General features: G+C 38.6%; 1 protein-coding gene across 2 annotated transcripts in view; it reads right to left on the minus strand.

Annotated features, from left to right (window-relative positions):
* The window catches only part of nav2b (neuron navigator 2b), a 121,793-nt gene that overhangs the window by 88,047 nt on the left and 12,016 nt on the right, over positions 1-21,730 (minus strand). The window contains exon 1 of one of the 2 annotated variants that reach the window (XM_047802363.1): positions 5,984-6,214. The exons of the other annotated variant lie outside the window; for it this stretch is intronic. Within the exon in view, the coding sequence (XP_047658319.1) occupies positions 5,984-6,199 (216 nt within the window). The 5' untranslated portion in view covers positions 6,200-6,214. Of the gene's footprint in view, positions 1-5,983; positions 6,215-21,730 lie in introns of those variants that run through there. 2 annotated transcript variants of the gene reach the window in all.

Consider the following 21,730-nt stretch of genomic DNA (forward strand, 5'->3'; position numbering starts at 1 on the left):
ATGGGTGGACTATTATTCACTTATACTTTATATTCATTCATTTCCAGTAAGTGATTTATCTTGATCAGAATCACGCTGACTCCGAAGTCTATCCCACCAACACTTGGCACAGATCATGAATACGCTCTGAAGGCCATCTTCATCAGTAAATTTAAAATGCCAGAGTCTATTCAGAGACGAATCCGTGATGTCCAACCATTTAGTAAATGACTCATTCTGTTTTCAAAAAAAGTGTGACCTTGCTTCCAGTGCACGACTGAGATGTCTGAGCATCATGTCTGAAATTCTATTCCACCGCCAACAACCAGATCGAATCCACTCCATTCTGAATCACAACTGATTGGTGGTGATCACAGTAGTGAATTCAGCTAATTATTTGCTTTCACATCAGTCAGATTTTAAAGACTTCACTGTACATGAGCTTAGTCATCCAGATTATAAAAAATAAAGTGTGTGTGTGTGTGTGTGTGTGTGTGTGTGTGTGTGTGTGTGTGTGTGTGTGTGTGTGTGTGTGTGTGTGCCACCTCAGTGGATATTGTCTCAAAGCAGCTTTATACAACATAAGAAATATAATACAAAAAGTTTAATATTATACAGAGATTAATATAATACAGAAGTTCAATTAAAGTAATTCAGAAGTTCAAGATATAAAATATTAGACTTATATTTAAACGACTTTCTATTTATCCCAAATGAACAAGCCTGAGGTGACTGAGGTGTCAAAAAACTCCATTAGATGGAAGAGGAAGGAACCTTGAGAGGAACCAGACTCAAAAGAGAACCTCATCCTCATTTGGTGACACTGGAGGGTGTGATTATAAATATACAGTCTGACAATTGTGGCTGATTTTTATTTTAAGGATCATAGTATGCTTGCCATGGGGCCTTAAAGCAGTGTCTAGTTCTTTCATTAAGGTTTTCCTCCTATAAGTATAAATTAGCAGGAATCTGAGCATTCAACCAACACCAAAACAGTCTGAATCGCAACATACCCAGTTCCACTACTATTAATTACCAATAGTAAATTGGTAGCTCAGTGGTAAAGATGTTGGTTTATTGGTCCAAATCCTAGTACCACCAAAATACTACTGCTGGGCCCTTGAGTTGAGGTCCTCAGCTGCTCAGTTGTATAAATGAGATAAATGAAAGCTGCCCTGGATAAAACAATCTGCCAAATGTATACGACTGAAAGACCTGGACAGATCTGGACACTCCCACCAGCAAGTAATGATCCAGTCAAGAGACCTAACACTTCCAGGTCAGATATCAGAAAAACGCAAATAAGAAAAAAAGTTGCTTGACTTTTTGTTTCCTCGCTAATTTTTTTTAGGCACAACATACTGTACATACGCAGTGTTTATTTCTGAGCTCTGAGGCTCTGGAGGACTCCACCCATCCTATGAAAGAAAAAACCCAGGGTCTGGCATCGATTCTCCCCTGCGGTGCTTCTAATAATCTCCAGATCCATGCCTCAGGCCTGTGGTAGGTTGTGGTTTTGTGTGTGTGTGTGTGTGTGTGTGTGTGTGTGTGTGTGTGTGTGTGTGTGTGTGTGTGTGTGTGTGTGTGTGTGGTTTATATGGACAGAAACCAGTGAACACATGGATTCAAACCTGTAAACCTAATCTCTGCAAATGTACTAAGTTCATGTTTAACACTTTAACAGCAAACTACATGGAGGCCACACATCAGTACTAGCATTTTTTTTTATTTGGTATTCTGAATAAAAACCAAATATGTCATTATTGCCGGCTACCCTAACAGTTTATCTCATTCCAGTATGAGTGGATAATATGACATTTAACAAAACGATTAGCTTTTATGTACAGGGAAAAGAGACGGCTTTAAAAAAAAGCACAGCTTTGAGCTTAAACGGCGTCTCCCACCAAAACAAACTCTACACCACTATTTTACAGCCTCAAGTTTTCCAGCTACTTGTGCCAGCATAAAAGGGACAGAAGTGCAAAACTCGGAGCTATATATAGTGCACGGTTTTGTGTTGGAGTATATATATATATATATGAGAGTGCAAAATGAGTTTATTCTGGAAAATAAAAGGCCATTTGTGAGCATAGGTCAGGTTTCCACTGGAGATTGGCAGAGTGGAGAAGAAATACAGCTTGAATTTATTTCATATCATAAAATTCCCACAATTTTGGACAACACGGTATATATATTTTTATAGACATTTGGTTTCAGTGAAGCAAAAGTTTCACCAAATCCTCAAATCACACACTGAAATTAACCCAAAAAAGACATTGCTTGCTTTCTTTGTTAAATTATAAAATCCTAAATTTGAACAGTCGATGTTTAGTAGTGACTAAGCACATTTTTGGAGAAATCGGACATTCACAATATTAATCAAACTCATTAAATTCCCATGTAAATGTATGTCAGAAAGCCTTAAAAATCGAATCTCTCTCTAATACCCTCTGACTTTTGCCTTAGTTACGAGTCACATCCAGCTATGGAAGATTTGAAAACACCCATTCGGGTTTTTTTTTGTTCCACAGAGACCTCTTACTCAACAGTTTTGTGATGATTAATATTTTATGGAAAACACAAAACACTAAAGATGCTTTTCTATTTTTTTTTTGGAATGTAAAAAAATTTAGCAAATTTCTATTGGTCTCAATTTTTCCTAGTATACCCGATCGTACAGCTATCGTTCGAATGAGATTAGATGAAATTAAATCAGTCATTTAATTTAATAGTTTATTCTTCCCTTGGTTCATTGCTGAATTGTTGATGAATAATAGTCTGAGTGATTATTTAGTACTGGTTTAAAATTTCAATTGTTTTCTTAAAAGCATCTTATACACAAGTGTCAAAACCGCACGTGTATTTTATCAGCACTCGAACTCAAGCCGACTCAATCCAGCTCAAACTTTTACACACATAAAGCCTCTGTTATCAATGTCAAAAAAACAACAGCTTTGATTACCTTTATACTCATATGTTGCGTGTGTTGATCAACACCAACTAGCTGTAAATGACTAAACATGTTATAGCAACTTATTAATGGTGCTTGCAAAGCAACATTCTTGTTATCCTGCATACTGATTATTCTTCTTCCGGACAAAACTTCTGCCCGTAACTTTTCCCGCAGCTTTTATCCTAGACCCATGAATGAGGTGTCAAACCGACTGGCTAATTGAGGAGAGGTGTGCTATGACTTTTATAAGCGATCCAACCAACGATGTTCGCACAACGGACGAAAAAGCGGCCAAAAAAGTCTCATAGACTTAAATGGGAAATTCCTAAAATTTCACCCTTAGCAACCGAGTACCGAGATTTGCCACGTGCAAGCACCGTTCACATTTTCTTCAGGAAATGTATATTCTAGTTACAACTACAATCCTGTACACGGTATACGCGAAAATCTTCCAGTAATGCAGCTCAGCCAATGCAGTGCTTCAGCTAAAACAGATGTACTAACTCCTCCTTCTTTCTTATACAGCTGCCATTTCTTGGCATGTCTTATTTATTCGGTGACGTTTTCATGCAATATTTTCCTGTTGCCTCTTTTCAAGTTATAAGAAAAGTAAACATGCGCTCTCAGAGAATACATGTGCTCTCTTGTTTCCACGTAATCTTTTCTTGTACAAACAATTTACGAATAAAGTAGTTCATATCCAGATTCAATAAATTAAAGCCATGGTTCATTTCCTTATTGCAAGGCTCAAAGGGTAAAGGGAGATGGGTGATATCTGGTTCTATCAATACATACCAGCCTCAGTGACATACCCTTCTGTGGATCCCATGGGGTACTCCACTACTAATACAGCATACAGCGGTGTAGTAAATGCAGCACTGCCATGTGCACTTGTGTGTTTTGTAATGTTATAATGACAGAGCAGCGGTGTAGTGTTTCATCCTCCTTACCACATGAAAAACCAAGTTCCTTGCTGCAGCAGGAGCGCAGGGCAAAATAAACACATATGCACTCACACACACTCACAATGCAGCTGCAGATTTGCTGGACTCGGTGTGTAATGAGACAGAACATCACATCTGACCAGGGTTGCCTGGTTCCTCTAGTCCTAAAAAAACATTTTCTACTAGAATTATTCAGGGGTTACGAAAATAGTCAGGTCTCAGTCGTCCAGAACAAACAAACTTTCAAGATCAATTGGATTTAAGAGGAAGAAACAAGCCTCGCTGAGCATCATGTGGTGACGATGATGTCGAAATGATGTCCATAATCTGAGAACTTTTTAGTGTTTAGTTTCCTTAATAATAAGACGAAATAAATGTCTAAATAAATCAGAATTTGCTTGTATAATCGAAGAGATTAATACAGATGTTCTATAGTGTTAAATATATAAATAAATAACATTATGTCTATAGCGCATAGTGCCTATTTAGTAATATTATATACAAGCTACAGTATATAAATATATATTAATATAGCATATAATAACTATAGTATATCTAGTAAAATAGCATATTTTACTTCTTTGAATGTTCTATAATAAACTAAATCTTACCTATTATGTCTCTTAATACTGTATTTTCTAAAATAAACCGATTTGATTAACGTGTGAAGCTATTTTCAAAACCTTAGCCACCAGAGGGCGCTAACAGTTGTTGAAATATTTTTTAAAATATGTAAACACAATTTAGTTGTAGAGTACGATTATAGTAATCATTATTAAGGCTCTAAAGATGCAACCTTTGGTACTGTTTCATGTGTTATAAGGCTCTCAATTCGATACACCAGCTTATCGAAGAATACAATACATAAATGTATTAGTCTAACCATCATAAAATACTGCTTATATTAGTGTGAGGTAATAAACTTTGAAGCTTATCCAAACCTGCACTCGTTCTTCATAGATTTAAGTAAAAGAACAAGCCTCTCCTTTTTTCCTTTTTTTTTTTTTTTACACGACATAGCACTAGCATGCTAACGTACTATGATGCTAGTTTCGACATTCAGAAGCAAGCAGGAGCTGAAGTAAAGGCACACTTTAGCTTCCTGTTAAGTTAGCCATAGACCTAAAGCAAATATTCAGGCAACGTTTAAAAATGTATCATACTGAAATTCCACCGTATCGAAATCAGATCGAATTTGAATTGTGTGTCAAAAATCGTTCACCCCAAATCGTTATTCGTCTTTTATCCGATTATGTTTTTGAGTGATTTAACGACACTGAAGTCGGTTCCTGTTATTACTTATATTATAGTAGCTACAAACAGTCAGTCGCCATCCTCTCATTTATGTATTAACTCTCTGTATGTTATATATATATATATATATATATATATATATATATATATATATATATATATATATATATACATTTTATAAAAAGTCATGTTGCTAAGTAACAACAACTAAAAGCACTTTTACAAAGCGAGGACACTGGAGACAGGTTTTTTTGTTTTAACCTTGTTTTTGAATCATTTTGTTGGCTCTGAGGACTGAAATGATTAAACTGACTTACAGAGAGTTCACAGAAATAGAGTAGGTGATGAAATTTTGAGAATTTGCTGGAAAATTCCATCAGACATGTAAATGTTGCATGACGTAAAATAATGGAATTATTATTAACATCATTAAGCTGTAATTAAAGGAAATCTGTGCAATGATGGTCAATAGACAACAGAAAAACGTTCGCTACAGTTGAAGAAATGCTGCATCACCTGTCTGTCATATTTGATTCAAACAAAACACACACCCACCAACACACACACACACACACACACACACACACACACACACAAACATTGGAAAACCTAAGAGCCTCATTAAAACTTTACAATGCTTAACCAAAGCCTCAACTGCCTGCAGGTGTGAGTTAATCAGCACACACTGCTGAGTTTACGCTTCTATTACAATGTTTATGGCTCCTGACTTTTTTCTTACTTTCTTGCATTTTTTAAGCGGTAACATTTCGCTTTGATTTCTAAGATATTTCATGAGTCACAAACTCACTGCAGAATCAACCTCAGAATCATTTCAGAATCACTTCGCTCAAACCTGTCGATCTGCAGACGTTTCGTTGGCCGTTTGGCTCTTTCTCTGCGGTGCGCCGGTGCCCTGGCTGCTTCTCCTCAGACTGGAGTGGTGTGTGAGCTTCGCACCGCTGCTCTGAGTCATCCGTGTCTGAATGTGAGCCTGAGGAATGGGCAGAGCGCTGTGCACAGGCTTGGGCAATCCTGACTTCATCTTGGGGATGACCAAAATGGCTGGCATCTTCTTCTCCTCAACTTGTCTTGCCTTCTGCTGTCCAAATGCAGACAGGTCTGGCAGAGCTGTGCTGTGCTTTCACAGTAGCACAAGCACTCCCACACTTTCTCTGTTTTACACACACACACACACACACACACACACACACACACACACACTACTTGAGTAGGAGTGGGACTTGGAGCATTCACGTGCTGCTTCAACAGCTGGTGTGAGTCAGTGAACTGCCCCTAGATGCTCAATCGCTCACACACACACACACACACACACACACACACACACACACACACACACACACACACACACACACACACACACACACACGTACACACACAGAAGCGTCGTATGGAAGCCGCCCACTTTCACACATAATCTTGACCTCTTCAGAGATTACCACAGCTCCCTAAATCAAACTCTGAGCTCACTCAGCGAGTTGTGTATTCTCTACAGGTCAAGTGAAGCACCTGCTCCTATCGGATTAGAGACCGTGAACACTGAAACGCTAACATTCAGCATCTGTTCAGATCCCAGAGAGCTCTCGAGAGGCATTCCCTACTCAACGAGAGTGCCAGAACCCGGGAGCCACAAGCAGTGGAAACACTTGTTAAATAAAAGACTGTTCAGCAAGATATTTTAAAGATGTTAAAACCCAAGCAACTTGTACAGGTTTTGTAGTTCCTTAAGTATAAACAGAGATGCTAAAGCGCTGCAAGTTTCCAGTCGCTGTACTGTAAAGTTGCTACTAGAATTCCAAATCAGTTGTCTTGCTGCTAAAATTGAAAAGGTTCTGGACTCTAAGAAGGAGAAGCCGTGCGTGCCCTTTGACACGGATCACACTAAAATCTGTCTTCGCTCGCATCGGTAGCCGCCAAACAGAGATTTCCATACTTGCAAAAAACTTCTCAACTTGTCGTGAAGCTGGACATTTGTCGATGGTGCAGTCCATGTCGACAAATGTCAGCTGTGCACACTTAAATATCTCTTTAATACCACAGACTCGTAGAGCATCTTCAGCAGCGTACTGCAGATGTTGAAGGACCTCAGCCTCATCAGAAAGTATAGATAGCTTTAGCCCTTCTTGTAGACTTCAGAGTTCTTAGTCCAGCCCGGGTATGTGTAATCATCAACAATGTCCATAGATACCCAAGCATGGACATTTTTTTGTCCAGAAACAGCATGCATGAGGGCTAGTGGTGCCGATTTTCCGGGGTAGATCAAATGTGTGTCTAACCTCCGCCCTGCATAAAGAGATAGCTGTGCTTGGATAGGCTCCCAAATTTTCCAGACTAGTCCCTAAATTTTATAGACAGAATTATTCATCTCAGGCATTTATTTCTGTCTTGCTTTTATTCGTTTAATAAATGGCAATAGATTTTGTAACAGTCTTTATTTAGTTATCGTCTCGTTTCGTCCTTAACAAAAAATTATTCATCAGCAAAACGAACGCTGATTTGAACACACGACATTAAAGACTGGGCCAATTTAGAACCGGCATGTTTTGAGACAGGGGGAGGAAACTTGAGAAGCCGGAGAAAACTCTCAGGGAGTGTGAACTATCAACTGAACGCAGGACAGAACCTGGAACGCTTGAGCTGTGAGACAGCAACATGACATCCAGTATGTATTAGAATGTATATATATAAATTATCATTTATAACATTTTATAAAAATCCATTGAACTGGTTTGTGTGATAAGAAATGAATAAAACCATCAGGCAGCACTACACAGTCATTGTTTTCCTATTAGTTTCCCATAAACGTGTGCCACATCCTCATTTATTCCACTCATACCACAGCAGTTTGATAATGATTACAATTTTTATTCTTTCCAGAACAGCGCATCATGAACAACGCATCCATTTACATTTTAAACGTCTACAAAGCAAGTTAGTTCCTGTTATCACTTATGTCATAGCATAATTGTGCTTTTTTTTCCCTTCTTGTTATAAACTTATCTGAAGTAACATCAAAAGGTTCAGGCTTGGCTAGATAATATTGTCATCACTGATCACGCGAGGCAAATGAAACATAACTTGGTCTTGACTCTGGACCAGCAATATTTATCATGCTGGAACTGAAGCAATATTACTGAACAAGAACTGTATTGTTAATGGTAAAAAAAAAAAAAAAAAACAGGTTGGGATGGGGGGAGGGGCACGGTGGCATAGTGGTTAGCACTTTCGCCTCACACCACTAGGGTCGAGGTTCAATTCCCACCTCCGCCTTGTGTATATGGAGTTTGCATGTTCTCCCTGTGCCTCGGGGGTTTCCTCCGGGTACTCCGGTTTCCTCCCCCGGTCCAAAGACATGCATGGTAGGTTGATTGGCATCTCTAGAAAATTGTCTGTAGTGTGTGTGTGTGTGTGTGTGTGTGTGTGTGTGTGTGTGTCTGTGTGTGTGTGTGTGTGTGTGTGTGTGTGTGTGTGCCCTGCGATGGGTTGGCACTCCGTCCAGGGTGCATCCTGCCTTGACGCCCGATGACGCCTGAGGAGAAGCAGCCAGGGCTCCCCGTGACCCGAGTAGTTCGGATAAGCGGTAGAAAATGAGTGAGTGAGAGTGAGGTTGGGATTAGTTAGATCTCGAACTAACACTGCCACATTGTTTGTGTTTTAAAGAGGTCAAAGCTAAAGCGACAATCTGATAAACGCTGATGGAATAAGTGATGCCATATCAAGTGTATGTTCCAGTCTGCCCATGACTGTGTGTTTGGCTGGGACTTGTTTGATGGTGTCATCTTGTTGCTGCTTCTCAGAATATGAATCCGATTCATTTTTGCCATCACTTGGATGGAAACACTGCATACGCCCAGACGTGGGCAGGATTAGTGAGCCATTAGTGATGCCAAGAATGTGTGTTAGGGGGAAAAAATAATTGACAAGCTGATGAGCCATGGGCCTATCCACCACAGCCTACTCAGTCAGCAAAGCTGTAGTTAAGCAGACGTAAATGTCAATAAGGACTAAATATTTACTGCAAATTTACTTTAAGGTACTATTTCTCAAAGGTGAAATAACTGTTAAAAATGAACATTTGGACTCCAGATTAATTTGCTTCAATTTATTAATGAAGAATAAGTTAAAACCTTTTGAGCTATACATTTTTAACTAAAACGTTCAAATTACATTTACTGGAATTGCTATGATGCATATGTCAATTATAGCCATGTTTAAAGACCAAAGTCACAGTCACACAATTCCACATGTGCAAGTATGGATTTTCAATATATATTTATACTAGTTCACGGTGTGTGTGTGTGTGTGTGTGTGTGTGTGTGTGTGTGTGTGTGTGTGTGTGTGTGTGTGTGTGTGTGTGTGTGTTCACTGCTGTGTGTGTGCACTTTGGATGGGTTAAATGCAGAGACCGAACGAGTATGGGGCACTGTACTTAGCTGTATGTCACGTCACAGGTTTTACAGTACAGTCAAGGAGCTTTTTATTGTCATTTTAAACAGATATAGCTGACAGAGTACACAGTGAAATAAAACAACGTTTCTCCTGACCATGGTGCTACATAAACCACATAAAGCTACATAAAACAACACAGAACTGAAGACTTAAGTCCTAACCACCATCCATCCATCCATCCATCCATCCATCCATCCATCCATCTATCCATTTTTCATACCAATTATCCTGCACAGGAATCCAGGAATCCATCCTGGGCACTTGGCAGGAAACACATATTTGCGCTGGGACGAAACTAGAGTTCCGAGGTGAAACCTCTAAAACATGGGGAGAACATGCGAACTCCATGCACACAGAAATCAGACCTCAACTCCCGAGGTGTGACACAATCATGCTTACCACTAATCTATCATTCATCTGCCCCCAGCAGGTGTGCTCTGTCGGAGGGAGCGGTGTAATGTCTCTCGCCTGTCAATCACAGCATCACCAGCCAATCATGGCCATCTGTGAGCTCATATACTGTATGTAATAAAGGACTGCACACTCTAGGTATGTTGATGGACATAGTGAAGCACATGTTAGCCTTCTGGTAGTTGTCATGTGATAGAGGAGATTTGAGTGAGACTTAGCTGGTGAAAAAATTAGTGGAAGAAACCTAACAAGAACATTCATTCATTCTCTACCGCTCTAACGCGAACTATTCTCGGGTCACGGGGAGCCTGTGATCTCAGGTGTCATTGGGCATCAAGGCAGGATACACCCTGGACGGAGTGCCAACCCATCGCAGGGCACACACACACACTCTCATTCACTCACAGACTACGGACAATTTTTCCAGAGATGCCAATCAACCTACCATGCATGTCTTTGGATCGGGGGAAGAAACCGGAGTACCCGGAGGAAACCCCCGAGGCACGGGGAGAACATGAAAACTCCACACACACAAGGCGGAGGCGGGAATTGAACCCCCAACCCTGGAGGTGTGAGGGTAACATGCTAACCACTAAGCCAATGTGCCCCCCTTTAACAAGAACAGTGTTTTGTAATTTTAATCCCACTTTATAACCATGGTTAAGACATTTAAACTTGTAAGACGAAGGATGTATTTATTTAGGATGTATAGATCAGTATGTACTTGAATTATGTCTTTCTTCCTCTGAATTTAAGGAAAGATTTCAGCCAATTCCTATGTCTGATCATGGCAGCTAACGCGCTGAGTGAGACAGCACTCATTCATGCCCCGATAGCCTTCTGTAGAACTTTGTGAGGATAAAATTGTGGCTAAGCAGTGTTTTTTTCATGCTTGTGGATTTGAAATCAATAACCCCTGCTGAGTTGAGGGAGCAGTGCCTAAAAATCATCATGTTCACTCGCTTTAACCTTTTAAAAAAGATTCATTTAAAGCAACTAGAGGTCGTAACATTTAAAGAAGGTTCATTCTTGGCAAAGAGCTATGCTAGTATTCTTGCCTTACACAAGATTCTGAGAAAAAAAAAAGTGAAAGCACACACACTCAACAAGAAAAAAAACTTTCACGTCTGAAAGCCTTCTAATTCATTTTCCTTATTTGACTTTTTTAGATAATATATGACAGCTCTAATTTTCTGGTTTGAGCAAATCACTTGTATGGAAATGACCTGTCAGTGGTGGCAATCAATGGTGCCTTTAAGGCGAGAGTGTGTGTGAGCTGAGGAACAGGCCGCTATCATGGATAATTTCCCAAGTGAGTATCATCCAGTCATATAAAAAAATTACCACAGGCGGTCAACCCTGTCCTCAGAAGTACATCAGAATCAGGTCTGAGAGTCAAACCGACCATGCATTAATAAATGGTAGATGTGTTCTCTGGGTCCATAAGCAATAACAGTTCTGCATGGTCTAAAATATATGAATATTTTAAATCATATACAGTGAATACACTGTCTGACTTAAATGACGTCTGACCTCAAAATTGATCTAAGCTATGAAGAATGACATAAAGATGTTGCTTGCTATTAGACTAAAAATGTTCCAAATACTGTACTGTACTGTACCTTATTGAACTTTTCCATGTTATGTAGTGTTATAACCCTAAGGTGAAATTAATCCAACTGGGATTAAAAGTCATGAATCTACACAAAATATACACAAAAGCTTAAAGAAGGCTGTCCAAAAAAGCACATTTCTATGTAATTTATGTAATATACAGTATGAGGCTCAGGGTTTATTAAAAAACTGCCTCACAAGGACATCTTTACTAATAGATTCTCCTCTAAATTGGTCACTTTTGTGGCAATGCATGTAACAAAAAAAAAAACAGAATGATAGCTAGCAATAAGCTAAACAATAAGTATATTTCTATCATCAGTTTGTTTAAAATGGAAAGCAAATTTTTCACACAATAAAAGTTCTAAAAAATTATAGTGGACTCTTGTAAAATGATTTTCATCTATTTGTGTGTGTGTGTGTGTGTGTGTGTGTGTGTGTGTGTGTGTGTGTGTGTGTGTGTGTGTGTGTGTGTGTGTGTGTGTGTGTGTGTGTGTGTGTAAGCCACTGACATTTGTAGGTTGTGTTAGGTTGTGTATCAAGTGAGCTAAGTGATAAATGCAAGTTTGTAAAAGGCAGGGATGGTATTTGACGTTTAAATGTCAGTAATTATTATCATTCCAAAATGACATGAACACAGTATAATAATAAATGACATATATTTGCCATTCAAAGGTACTGAATGAACTCATGGTCACCCCATAACCTTCATTTAATGTCCTCTCTCTGTATTCCTGTAAAATTTAAGAATATCATTTAAATTCCCTCAGAAATCCTGCCAGGTTAATGATGTTAGATACTTGGCTAGTATTAGCAGTGAAAATGTAAGAATATAACTAAATTCCTCTCAGAAATCCTGTCAGGTTTTTGATTTTAGATACTAGGCTAGTGTTAGCATTAAAAATGGAAGAATATATTTTGAATTTCTCTCAGTATTCCTGTAAAAGCTAAGAATATAATTTAATTTCCTAAATGCTAGCTTAGTGCTTGTTAAATATTTGACTAGTATTAGCAGAGAATATGTAAGAATATAAGCAGACATCTCTTATATTGCTGCATAATTAACTTGCCTAATATTAGCAGTGAAAATGTAAGAACATGCTGATTTCAAGCCAACATAGAATAATATAGAATAGAAAAGATAGGCTATATTTCCTGTGACATTTGACAAATACAAAATAATTAAAACCACTTAGAGCATGTCCTCAAGACCACCCAACCATTATTAAAGAATGATTCCATCCACACCCAAATCTGTGGTGTGATCCAAATCTAAATCTACCCTCTAAATAAGACCTCCAGTCTTGGAATAAACAAAGTAAAGTTTAGATCGTAAAAATAAGGTTATGAGCAAATATGGCAAAGGATAAAGTAATAAAAATGTACCATAATGCTAACTGTGGGAGGTAGGTGTAGGTTGCTAAGTTGACGTTTCAAATAAACACAGTATGCAATGTGGAATCAATTTGAGCAACCAGTGATTTTAATAGAATGGGTTTAGTGGTAAAACCATATAAATACCCACCGAGGGAAGCACATTTTTGTGTATTAGTGTTATGAACCAAAATAGCGACACGTAACAGGTACAGCAGAAACCGCTTAGCAAACCATGAGACTTAAATGTGCTGAGATGTTTGTGCTAAATGGTCCGTCAAGCCACCAGTTTATATTAATAGTGTGATTCTCATACTGTTCAGCTTAAATTCATCTAAAAATCTCTGTCAGTTTAACACAAATTAGATAGTAGGCTAGTTTTTGAAATGAAAATGTCTGAATATATCATATACATCTCAGAAATCCTGTCAATTTAGCACATTAGCTTGATGGTTTTTGATAGGTATCTGAATCCTCTCAGGTTGGGGCAGGTTAGCTTGTTGGCTAGTCACAGTGAAGATTCATGACCATGATTTATGTATGGCTCAAAAATCATAGCCTTTGAGTAGCCTTAGCAGTGAGAAACGATTAACTGAGATCTTGTTAGTTAAACATGTGTTAAATACTGTACTTGGCAAGTACTGTACTAGCACTAGTTCTAGTAGGGACAATCTAAGAACAAGACCAAATTCCTCTCAGAACTCCTAGCAGGTTATAATATATTACCTTGTTATAGCTTATCTTAGCAGTAAAGATATATGAATGTAAAAAATTCCTCTCAGAAATCCTGTCAGGTTTGTGCCTGTTAAATACTTAGCTAGTATTAGCAGTCATAGTTTAAAAATATACACTAAGTTCCTAACAGAAATCCTTTCAGTTTACCTGATGTTACCTAGACTTCATTTATGAATATGACTTCAGTTCCTTTCTGATTAGCACAAAATTTCACTACAGACTTGATTGTAATAATAAAAATATTAAGCAAGGCTCAAAGGCTCATTTCTAAAATCAGTGTGAAGATTACAAATGCCAGTCGTTCATGTAAATCAAAGCTGGTTAAAGAGGCACCTCTCAGACAAGAGTGTGTGAGACGAGGAACAGTCTACAAGGTCAGATAAATCCTCATGTGTGCACTGTCAGAAAAAAGTGATCATTTCCTGTTCTAAATATTGATACACTCAGAGACCATGAGGGTGACCTAGATGATAACCATTATCTCTATTGGTTGCTGATTTTCTGTAATGGTTTGCACACATATGACCCTAGCTCATCTGATAATGTTCCAGTGGAAGTCAATGGATTGTGTGTAGACTTTGCATCTTTAGTGATGCCATTCCTGTTATGTTTATTTTAGATAGCATCCAGCAAACGAGGTGTTGCACACGTTTATAATAGCAACCCACAAATTCTACAAACAGCACACATTACATATTTAACCGCCCCATCAAATGAAATTATGCCTTATTTTGACGGCCTGTGAAATACTTCGGGTTGGTGTGGGAGCAGAAAAATAATGAAATAATAAAAAATGACCCTCACTTTTAGCATCTAATTTCAATTATTTCTAGTGAAAGTGTCATAAATGTATTTGGCAATGTTATTAATATGTTAAGTGTAAAATCATCCACATGATGATGTGAGTTAGTATATTTCCTCATCTCCTTTTGAAATAAAGTCCTGGCTGAACAACTAGCAGCAATATACATGATTCTGGAAAAGTAATATCCAAACCAATACCTTTTATATTTTGTAAAAACTGGACATGTTGACGATGACCTAGATTCTGTCCTGCTTGGTTTAATGATTTTCTGACACCCAAGCTCTTCATGTATGTGTATGTGTGTGGAAGTGTGACTGGGGTAGTGATATGGTTGGTTGGTTGGTTGGTCGTTTGGTTGGCTGAAGGGTTGACTGTTTGGTTAGGAAGTTTGTTGGTTGGATGTTTGACTGGTTGGATGGTTGGTTGGTTGGCTGGTTGGTTATTAGGTAGGCTGATTGACTGGTTTGTTGGTTTGTTGTTTGTAGATAGCTTTTGTATGCATTATCTGACAATACCCTGTGGCACCACTGGCACATGCTGACCTTATGTCCCGCAATAAGAAGGCCTCTTGATCAGCTGAACCCTGTTAGTGACAGGCTACAGAGCTTCAGGATCCAGAGACAGAGAGAGATACGGTATCTTAACAGACTAGTTAAGTGCCAGAGAGATCAGTAAAGCCCTGTCTAAATCTGAAATAATTAAATAGGTGAAAGAAAGAAACAGCTACTATGAGGATTCGAATTTTGGCTAAAAATGACTTGTGATAGACAGAATTCTTAATCAACATTTTAACTGTCTGTTGGTTTAATTTTGATTAGAAATGTATGTAAACAATCTATGAATAACACATATACACAACCATTAATTAACACAACATAAAAGCAAAATGTTATTTTTGATTTCCTGTCAGAATAAAACAAAAAAAAAAAACTACAGCATTAACAAGAAGAAGTAGAAAAAGAAGAAAGGAGAAAGACTCATCAAAGAAAAAAACAATGAGATTAGTATAATTAGTGTCTGCTTTGTTCAAACATATGGAAGAGACATGGAAGTTCTCAGCACATTCCAAGCACTTTTAGCCGGGCCAAAGATCTTTAGCTTGCAAGTGATCTTCAAGTGATCTAAGTGGTAATAAATTATTATTCTTTGTGTTCATGTATTTAATAAAAAGATTGGCTTATGATAGGTTAGGCTTGAAAAGTTGCACCATCTAAATGAATCAGGATCCTGGATCTATCTGAATTGCAGTCCCTCCATGAATTGTGTGACATTTAGTGGCTGCTTCAGAGGAAGTGAAGTGCCATCAGTAGAGAGGATATATAAATAGGAGAAGATAGCCGAGCAAAGCCAAGCAGCACGTGAGGAGGCACTGGCCCGGAGGAAATAGATGTGAAAACAAACACACACACACACACACACACACACACACACACACACACACACACACACACACATAGACACACAGAGAGAAACAGTATAGGGCTCTGTTGAAGAGATTAAACAAGACATCCCTGAAAAGAGGGTTACACCTAACTCGTTCTCAGTCTCAAATCCAGACACGATAACACTCTCGGCCTCTCCTTATGTAGTAAATAAATTAGGCTACGTGTATCGAGTCACCCTCCAAACCAGTTGAGACACAGCCAACCACTTTACAGCAGGACTTTCAAATCCATTAAAACTTAAATTTCTTTAAATGCAGGCTATTTCCAATATCTACAAGCAGAATGCACAAAAAGCTTTGTATGCTAATCCTAAATTTTAATGGATTACTCCGTATGTTTTTGCTGCTGATATCTAGTTTTGACATTACCAGGGATCCCCCTTCAACTTGTCTTCACACGGCAATTTATATTTCTTTTCCAATACACAGCGAGACCCAAGTCTGAAGGAATTCCTATTCACTATACAGTGTACACTCAAAACATAACGACCAGTGCAGAAACGAAGTACTATATTGTTTAGTCCAAAAATGGGTAAGAAATCCATATTAATTTTTAAATGTTCTTTAAAAAAAATACATTGCCAATCAAATCTCTCCAAATAAAAGTTTGAATGTAAAAATTCAGGATCGATTGGAAGGCTAAAAGATCAAATCCCTGCAATTCCCCCCAAGCTGCTATTTTTGGCTCTTGATTGAATCTCTTAACCTCCAACAACTTCAGGGGTGCTGTACCATCACTGACCTTGAACTCTAAACTCAACTTCATTCCCAGATGAGATATGCAACGAAATGCATTTCACTGGACTATGCGTGTATACAGAGATGAAAAATGACCAAGTAAGGTAATTAAGGTCATCGTTCTAGTTCTACTCATGCGAGCTAGAGAGCGTCTGAAAAGAGATGATCTGTAAATATATCAATCAAGAAATACTGACACATCTCTGTGCATTAAGTTTTTGTTTATTAGTTTTTTTGTATTTAAGTGTATATATTTGTATATAGATGTATGTATGTTTACAAGTATTTAAATGTGTATATGTGTGTGTGTGTGTGTGTGTGTGTGTGTGTGTGTGTGTGTGTGTGTGTGTGTGTGTGTGTGTGTGTGTGTGTGTGTGTGTGTGTGTCCATGCACAGGCTGGGCACAGAATGGGCACAAGATGGGCTCAACAATTGGGTGGAGGGGTTTGGGAGTGTTTTATTTTAGTTATACCTAAAATACATTTGCCTTTATTTGTTATACTCCGTTGTATTTGAATAAAAAAAAAGATCACTATAAGGCCATATTTCTTTTTCGTCTTTCATTGAGTAATGTATGTTTTACTACAATTATTATACTTTTGCCATTATTGTATCATGTCCATTATTTGTATTTGGATGTACAGTACAAAAGTTTGGACACACCTTCCAAAAGTTTGGACACACACCTTTTCAACAGGACAATAACCCCAAACACACCTCCAGGCTGTGTAAGGGCTATTTGACCATGAAGGAGAGTTATAGGGTGCTGCGCCAGATGACCTGGCCTCCACAGTCACCGGACCTGAACCCAATCGAGATGGTTTGGGGTGAGCTGGACCGCAGAGTGAAAGCAAAAGGGCCAACAAGTGCTAAGCATCTCTATGTGTGCGTGTGTGTGTGCGTGTGTGTGTGTGTGTGTGTGTGTGTGTGTGTGTGTACAGGGTGGACACAAGATGGGCTTAACAAGTGTGTTTAGGAGTTTAGTTTTTTTGAGTGTATTTAGGAGTGTGATACCTAAAATACATTTACACTGTTATACTGATATACTGATTTATTTGGATAAAAAAAAACTAATCAGTATAAGGCCATATATAATTTTGCCCTTCGTGAAAACCAACCAATATAGATAGATCACAGGGCATTTCTCATTCAATAAATTAATAAATTAAGAATAGGCAAAGCTAAACAATTCTATTTATTATCTGGATTTTAAAACACTCATTGAGAAGCTATTCCCGATCCGGTCTGGAAGAATATTCCAGGCACGACCTGCCAATGATCCACGAGGAACAACAGACCTGCTGAGCGAAGTGCTTAAAAACAGACAAAAAAATCATTAAAAGGAGGAACCAGAATCCAACACAGTTGTGAATAGCACTACTGTCTCTGCCAGTGAAAACTGAATTAAGTCTTGGTGGAAAGGGGAAAAGGAGAAAAGAAAGCACACATGTTGAATCAATCTCCAGTTTATCCGGTGAGCATGGCGATATAAAACCAAACCGTCCGATTAATGTCAAATTCTGGGTTTGTCGAATGTAGGCTTAAAGGATGCCAAGCGCACAAAGCTTTTGATATTGTCTAAGACACACAGCTCATTCTGAGCTTGAAATGCTCTTAAAATCGAATTGCAGGAAACACACAAAACTCAAATACCATCAATGAATGATGTCATTTACTAAAATACACAAAAGTACAAGAGCTATTATTTGAGTTGTGAGGGTTAAACACATTTACACAGAGTTTGAGTGTGAATAAAAAGCCAAATGTTCAAAGGGTGATGAGGGATGTGATAAAATTAGCTGATAATCACATTCTGTATTACAGTCAGGAAATGAACGAATGCCAGGGTAAGTGAAACAACACACATTACCACATTTTGCTGGGAAATTGAAATACATACCATAAACTTTTTACACTGCATTTATTATAATGCTCCTTCTGAACACTGTAACTGACCCGTAAAGAAACAATTTGAAATATTTCTAAAAAATCCCTGTACATTAGATGTCCTTTTTTTTGTAAATTGAAAATGTAATGCTTATAAAATAAGCTACAAAAAAGATCAAAGGTTTACACTAAGCATAAAACTACTAAATCTAAACTGGCCTCGTAAATCCACGAATATAAAACCTAGGGAAGCATCGACACGTTTTATTAAGACCTGGTAGGAGTAGCATTTTTGGAATTTGTTGAGACCAGTACTGATACAGATATGGACAAGAGCAGAGGACTGAGAATAAGGCACAGAGGCCACACCTCCTTTACTGTGAATAAGGCACAGAGGCCACACCTCCTTTACTGTGAATAAGGCACAGAGGCCACACCTCCTTTACTGTGAATAAGGCACAGAGGCCACACCTCCTTCACTGAGAATAAGGCACAGAGGCCACACCTCCTTCACTGAGAATAAGGCACAAAGGACACACCTCCTTCACTAAGAATAAGGCAGAGTGGCCACACCTCCTTCACTGAGAATAAGGCACAGAGGCCACACCTCCTTTACTGAGAATAAGGCACAGAGGCCACACCTCCTTCACTGAGAATAAGGCACAGAGGCCACACCTCCTTTACTGAGAATAAGGCACAGAGGCCACACCTCCTTCACTGAGAATAAGGCACAAAGGCCACACCTCCTTCACTAAGGCACAGAGGTCTCACCTTCTTCACTAAGAATAAGGCACAGAGGCCACACCTCCTTTACTGAGAATAAGGCAGATCGGCCACACCTCCTTCACTAAGAATAAGGCACAGAGGCCACACCTCCTTCACTAAGAATAAGGCACAGAGGCCACACCTCCTTCACTAAGAATAAGGCACAGAGGCCACACCTCCTTCCCTAAGGCACAGAGGCCACACCTCCTTCACTTAGAATAAGGCACAGAGGCCACACCTCCTTCACTGAGAATAAGGCACAGAGGCCACACCTCCTTCACCGAGAATAAGACACATAGGCCACACCTTCTTCACTGTGATTAAAGAACAGTGGCCATCTTCTCTCTGCATGGGGGGGAAGCAATTTTTAGCATTTCTATTAAAAATCTAAAAAAAAAATAACAATAAACCTTTAATGTCCAAATATACACAGTCTGGAATTAATGACTTTGTCTATTATATAGTAATAAATCCACATAATCTGATATCAATCATAACTCAAGTTAGAAAAGATAATCTGATGGTTCTGGGATCAAGAAGCAAAAAATAACAACACATGCAAAATATAACAGAGTTCCGTTCTTATACAAACAGTTCAACTGCTACTCTAGTGCCACCTACAGACAACATTTCTCCTGTTATTTTTATTTCTGCCAAAATTATGGGATTACAAATTGAGTCCCAATGAAGAACATACTTGGCAAACACATACACTAAACATAAACCTTTGGATTCGTCAGAAGTTTGCTTAGTTGGGATTTGTAACGCAGGATAATGATTCAAGCTGGTTTTTGGTCTGCATCAGTTAAAAAATCCTTGATACTAATCTCTTCTTCCCTTAATCTGAGTGTCAGACATTCCTGAGGTTTCATCTATTATTTATTATTTATTAAATCTACCAGACAAAATTCATCAATGAACTAAACTTCATAGATAAGTGCTGTTGTTTATAGAACTGTGCTCAAATTGATAGAACATTCTGTTTACAATCATCAATGATAACTGGTCCTGTCAACCTCCACAGCATTTAGGTGAGTCTGAGTCAACTCTGAACATCATCTTAGTATGAACTACTCCTATAAAGTTTGTGAAATTTGGAAACTCTTCAAAACCTAGATGTTTTCGTGCCTGGATAGTCATGTCCTTCTCATGTGAGGACCCAATGACTGATCAAAGCAGACGAGCAAGCGAGTGGAACTTTATAGAGTCTATGTGTTTGGACAGGAACTTGGAGCTTATTATTTACAGTTCAAGAAACCCAGGAGATTTTGAGTTTGTGGATTAGGAAAAAAAAAAAACTTTTCTAGTTGAGCATTTATTAATTTGACAGAAAATGTAACTCCTTTCAAGACCAATTCAAGTTAAGAGTTACGGGTTGTATTCAGTAGTGGCTCTCAGTCCAGGGATCCCCCTAGGGCAGGGGTCGGCAACCTTAAACATTCAAAGAGCCATTTGGACCCGTTTTCCTCAGAAAAAAAAAGGAGCCACAAAACCCTTTTAACATCTAAAATGGAGAGAACGCTGCATATATCGTTTTTTTACCTTTATGGAAAGTATAGAAAAAACTGCAGTGTGTTCTTTTATGAAATCAATGAACTGCTAACGAGTAAATAAGATTTTATTTCTGCAAGCAAACAAAAATATTTTCAACAGTTTGAACTAACCTTAAGAAAAAGGAGCGCTGGGTTGAAGGTTACTTTTAATGTTCAATGTCTAATTGAGGCCTCTTCGTATTCATGACCAGGGCTCTCAAGTTTTGAAGACAGACAAGCGTGACGTCCCGTCCCCCCACCGCAACCCCAATTTTTTCATTGGTTGTTGCGTTAAATCTTTCCCAGATAGTGCTATTTTCTGATTGGCTATTGTGTAACCTTTTTTGATTGGCTGATAAGCTTGATTCGCTGTCTCTATGGAACCCTGCCCGGTTCCATAGAGACAGCGGTGCGGGCTGATACATTTTGGGCGCTGTGGTTTATTAAATATATGATAAATAGTCAAAAAGTTTTTCTGCGTGAGAAATACGATGTGCGACGGGAAAGCGTGAGAAAAGACCCAAATGAGTGACTGTCACTCTCAATGCGTGACACTTGACAGCCCTGCATGACATCAAAATTTTAACTTGCCAGCTGCAGCAAACCAAAACTGCATCTGCTTCTGTGTCGGATTTCGAAGTCGGCGGTTATGACGCATATTTTGAGCGACAAAACTAACTAACTAAAATATGATATATTTAAATTAAATATTTATTTTCCAAATCTACAGGGAGCCGTAGCAGAGGGATGAAAGAGCCATTTGCGGCTCTGGAGCCGCGGGTTGCCGACCCCTGCCCTAGGGCCTAGATGCTACGAAGGTCTACAGTT

This window comes from Tachysurus fulvidraco, chromosome 17 (assembly GCF_022655615.1).
Source record: "Tachysurus fulvidraco isolate hzauxx_2018 chromosome 17, HZAU_PFXX_2.0, whole genome shotgun sequence".
NCBI lineage: Eukaryota > Metazoa > Chordata > Actinopteri > Siluriformes > Bagridae > Tachysurus > Tachysurus fulvidraco.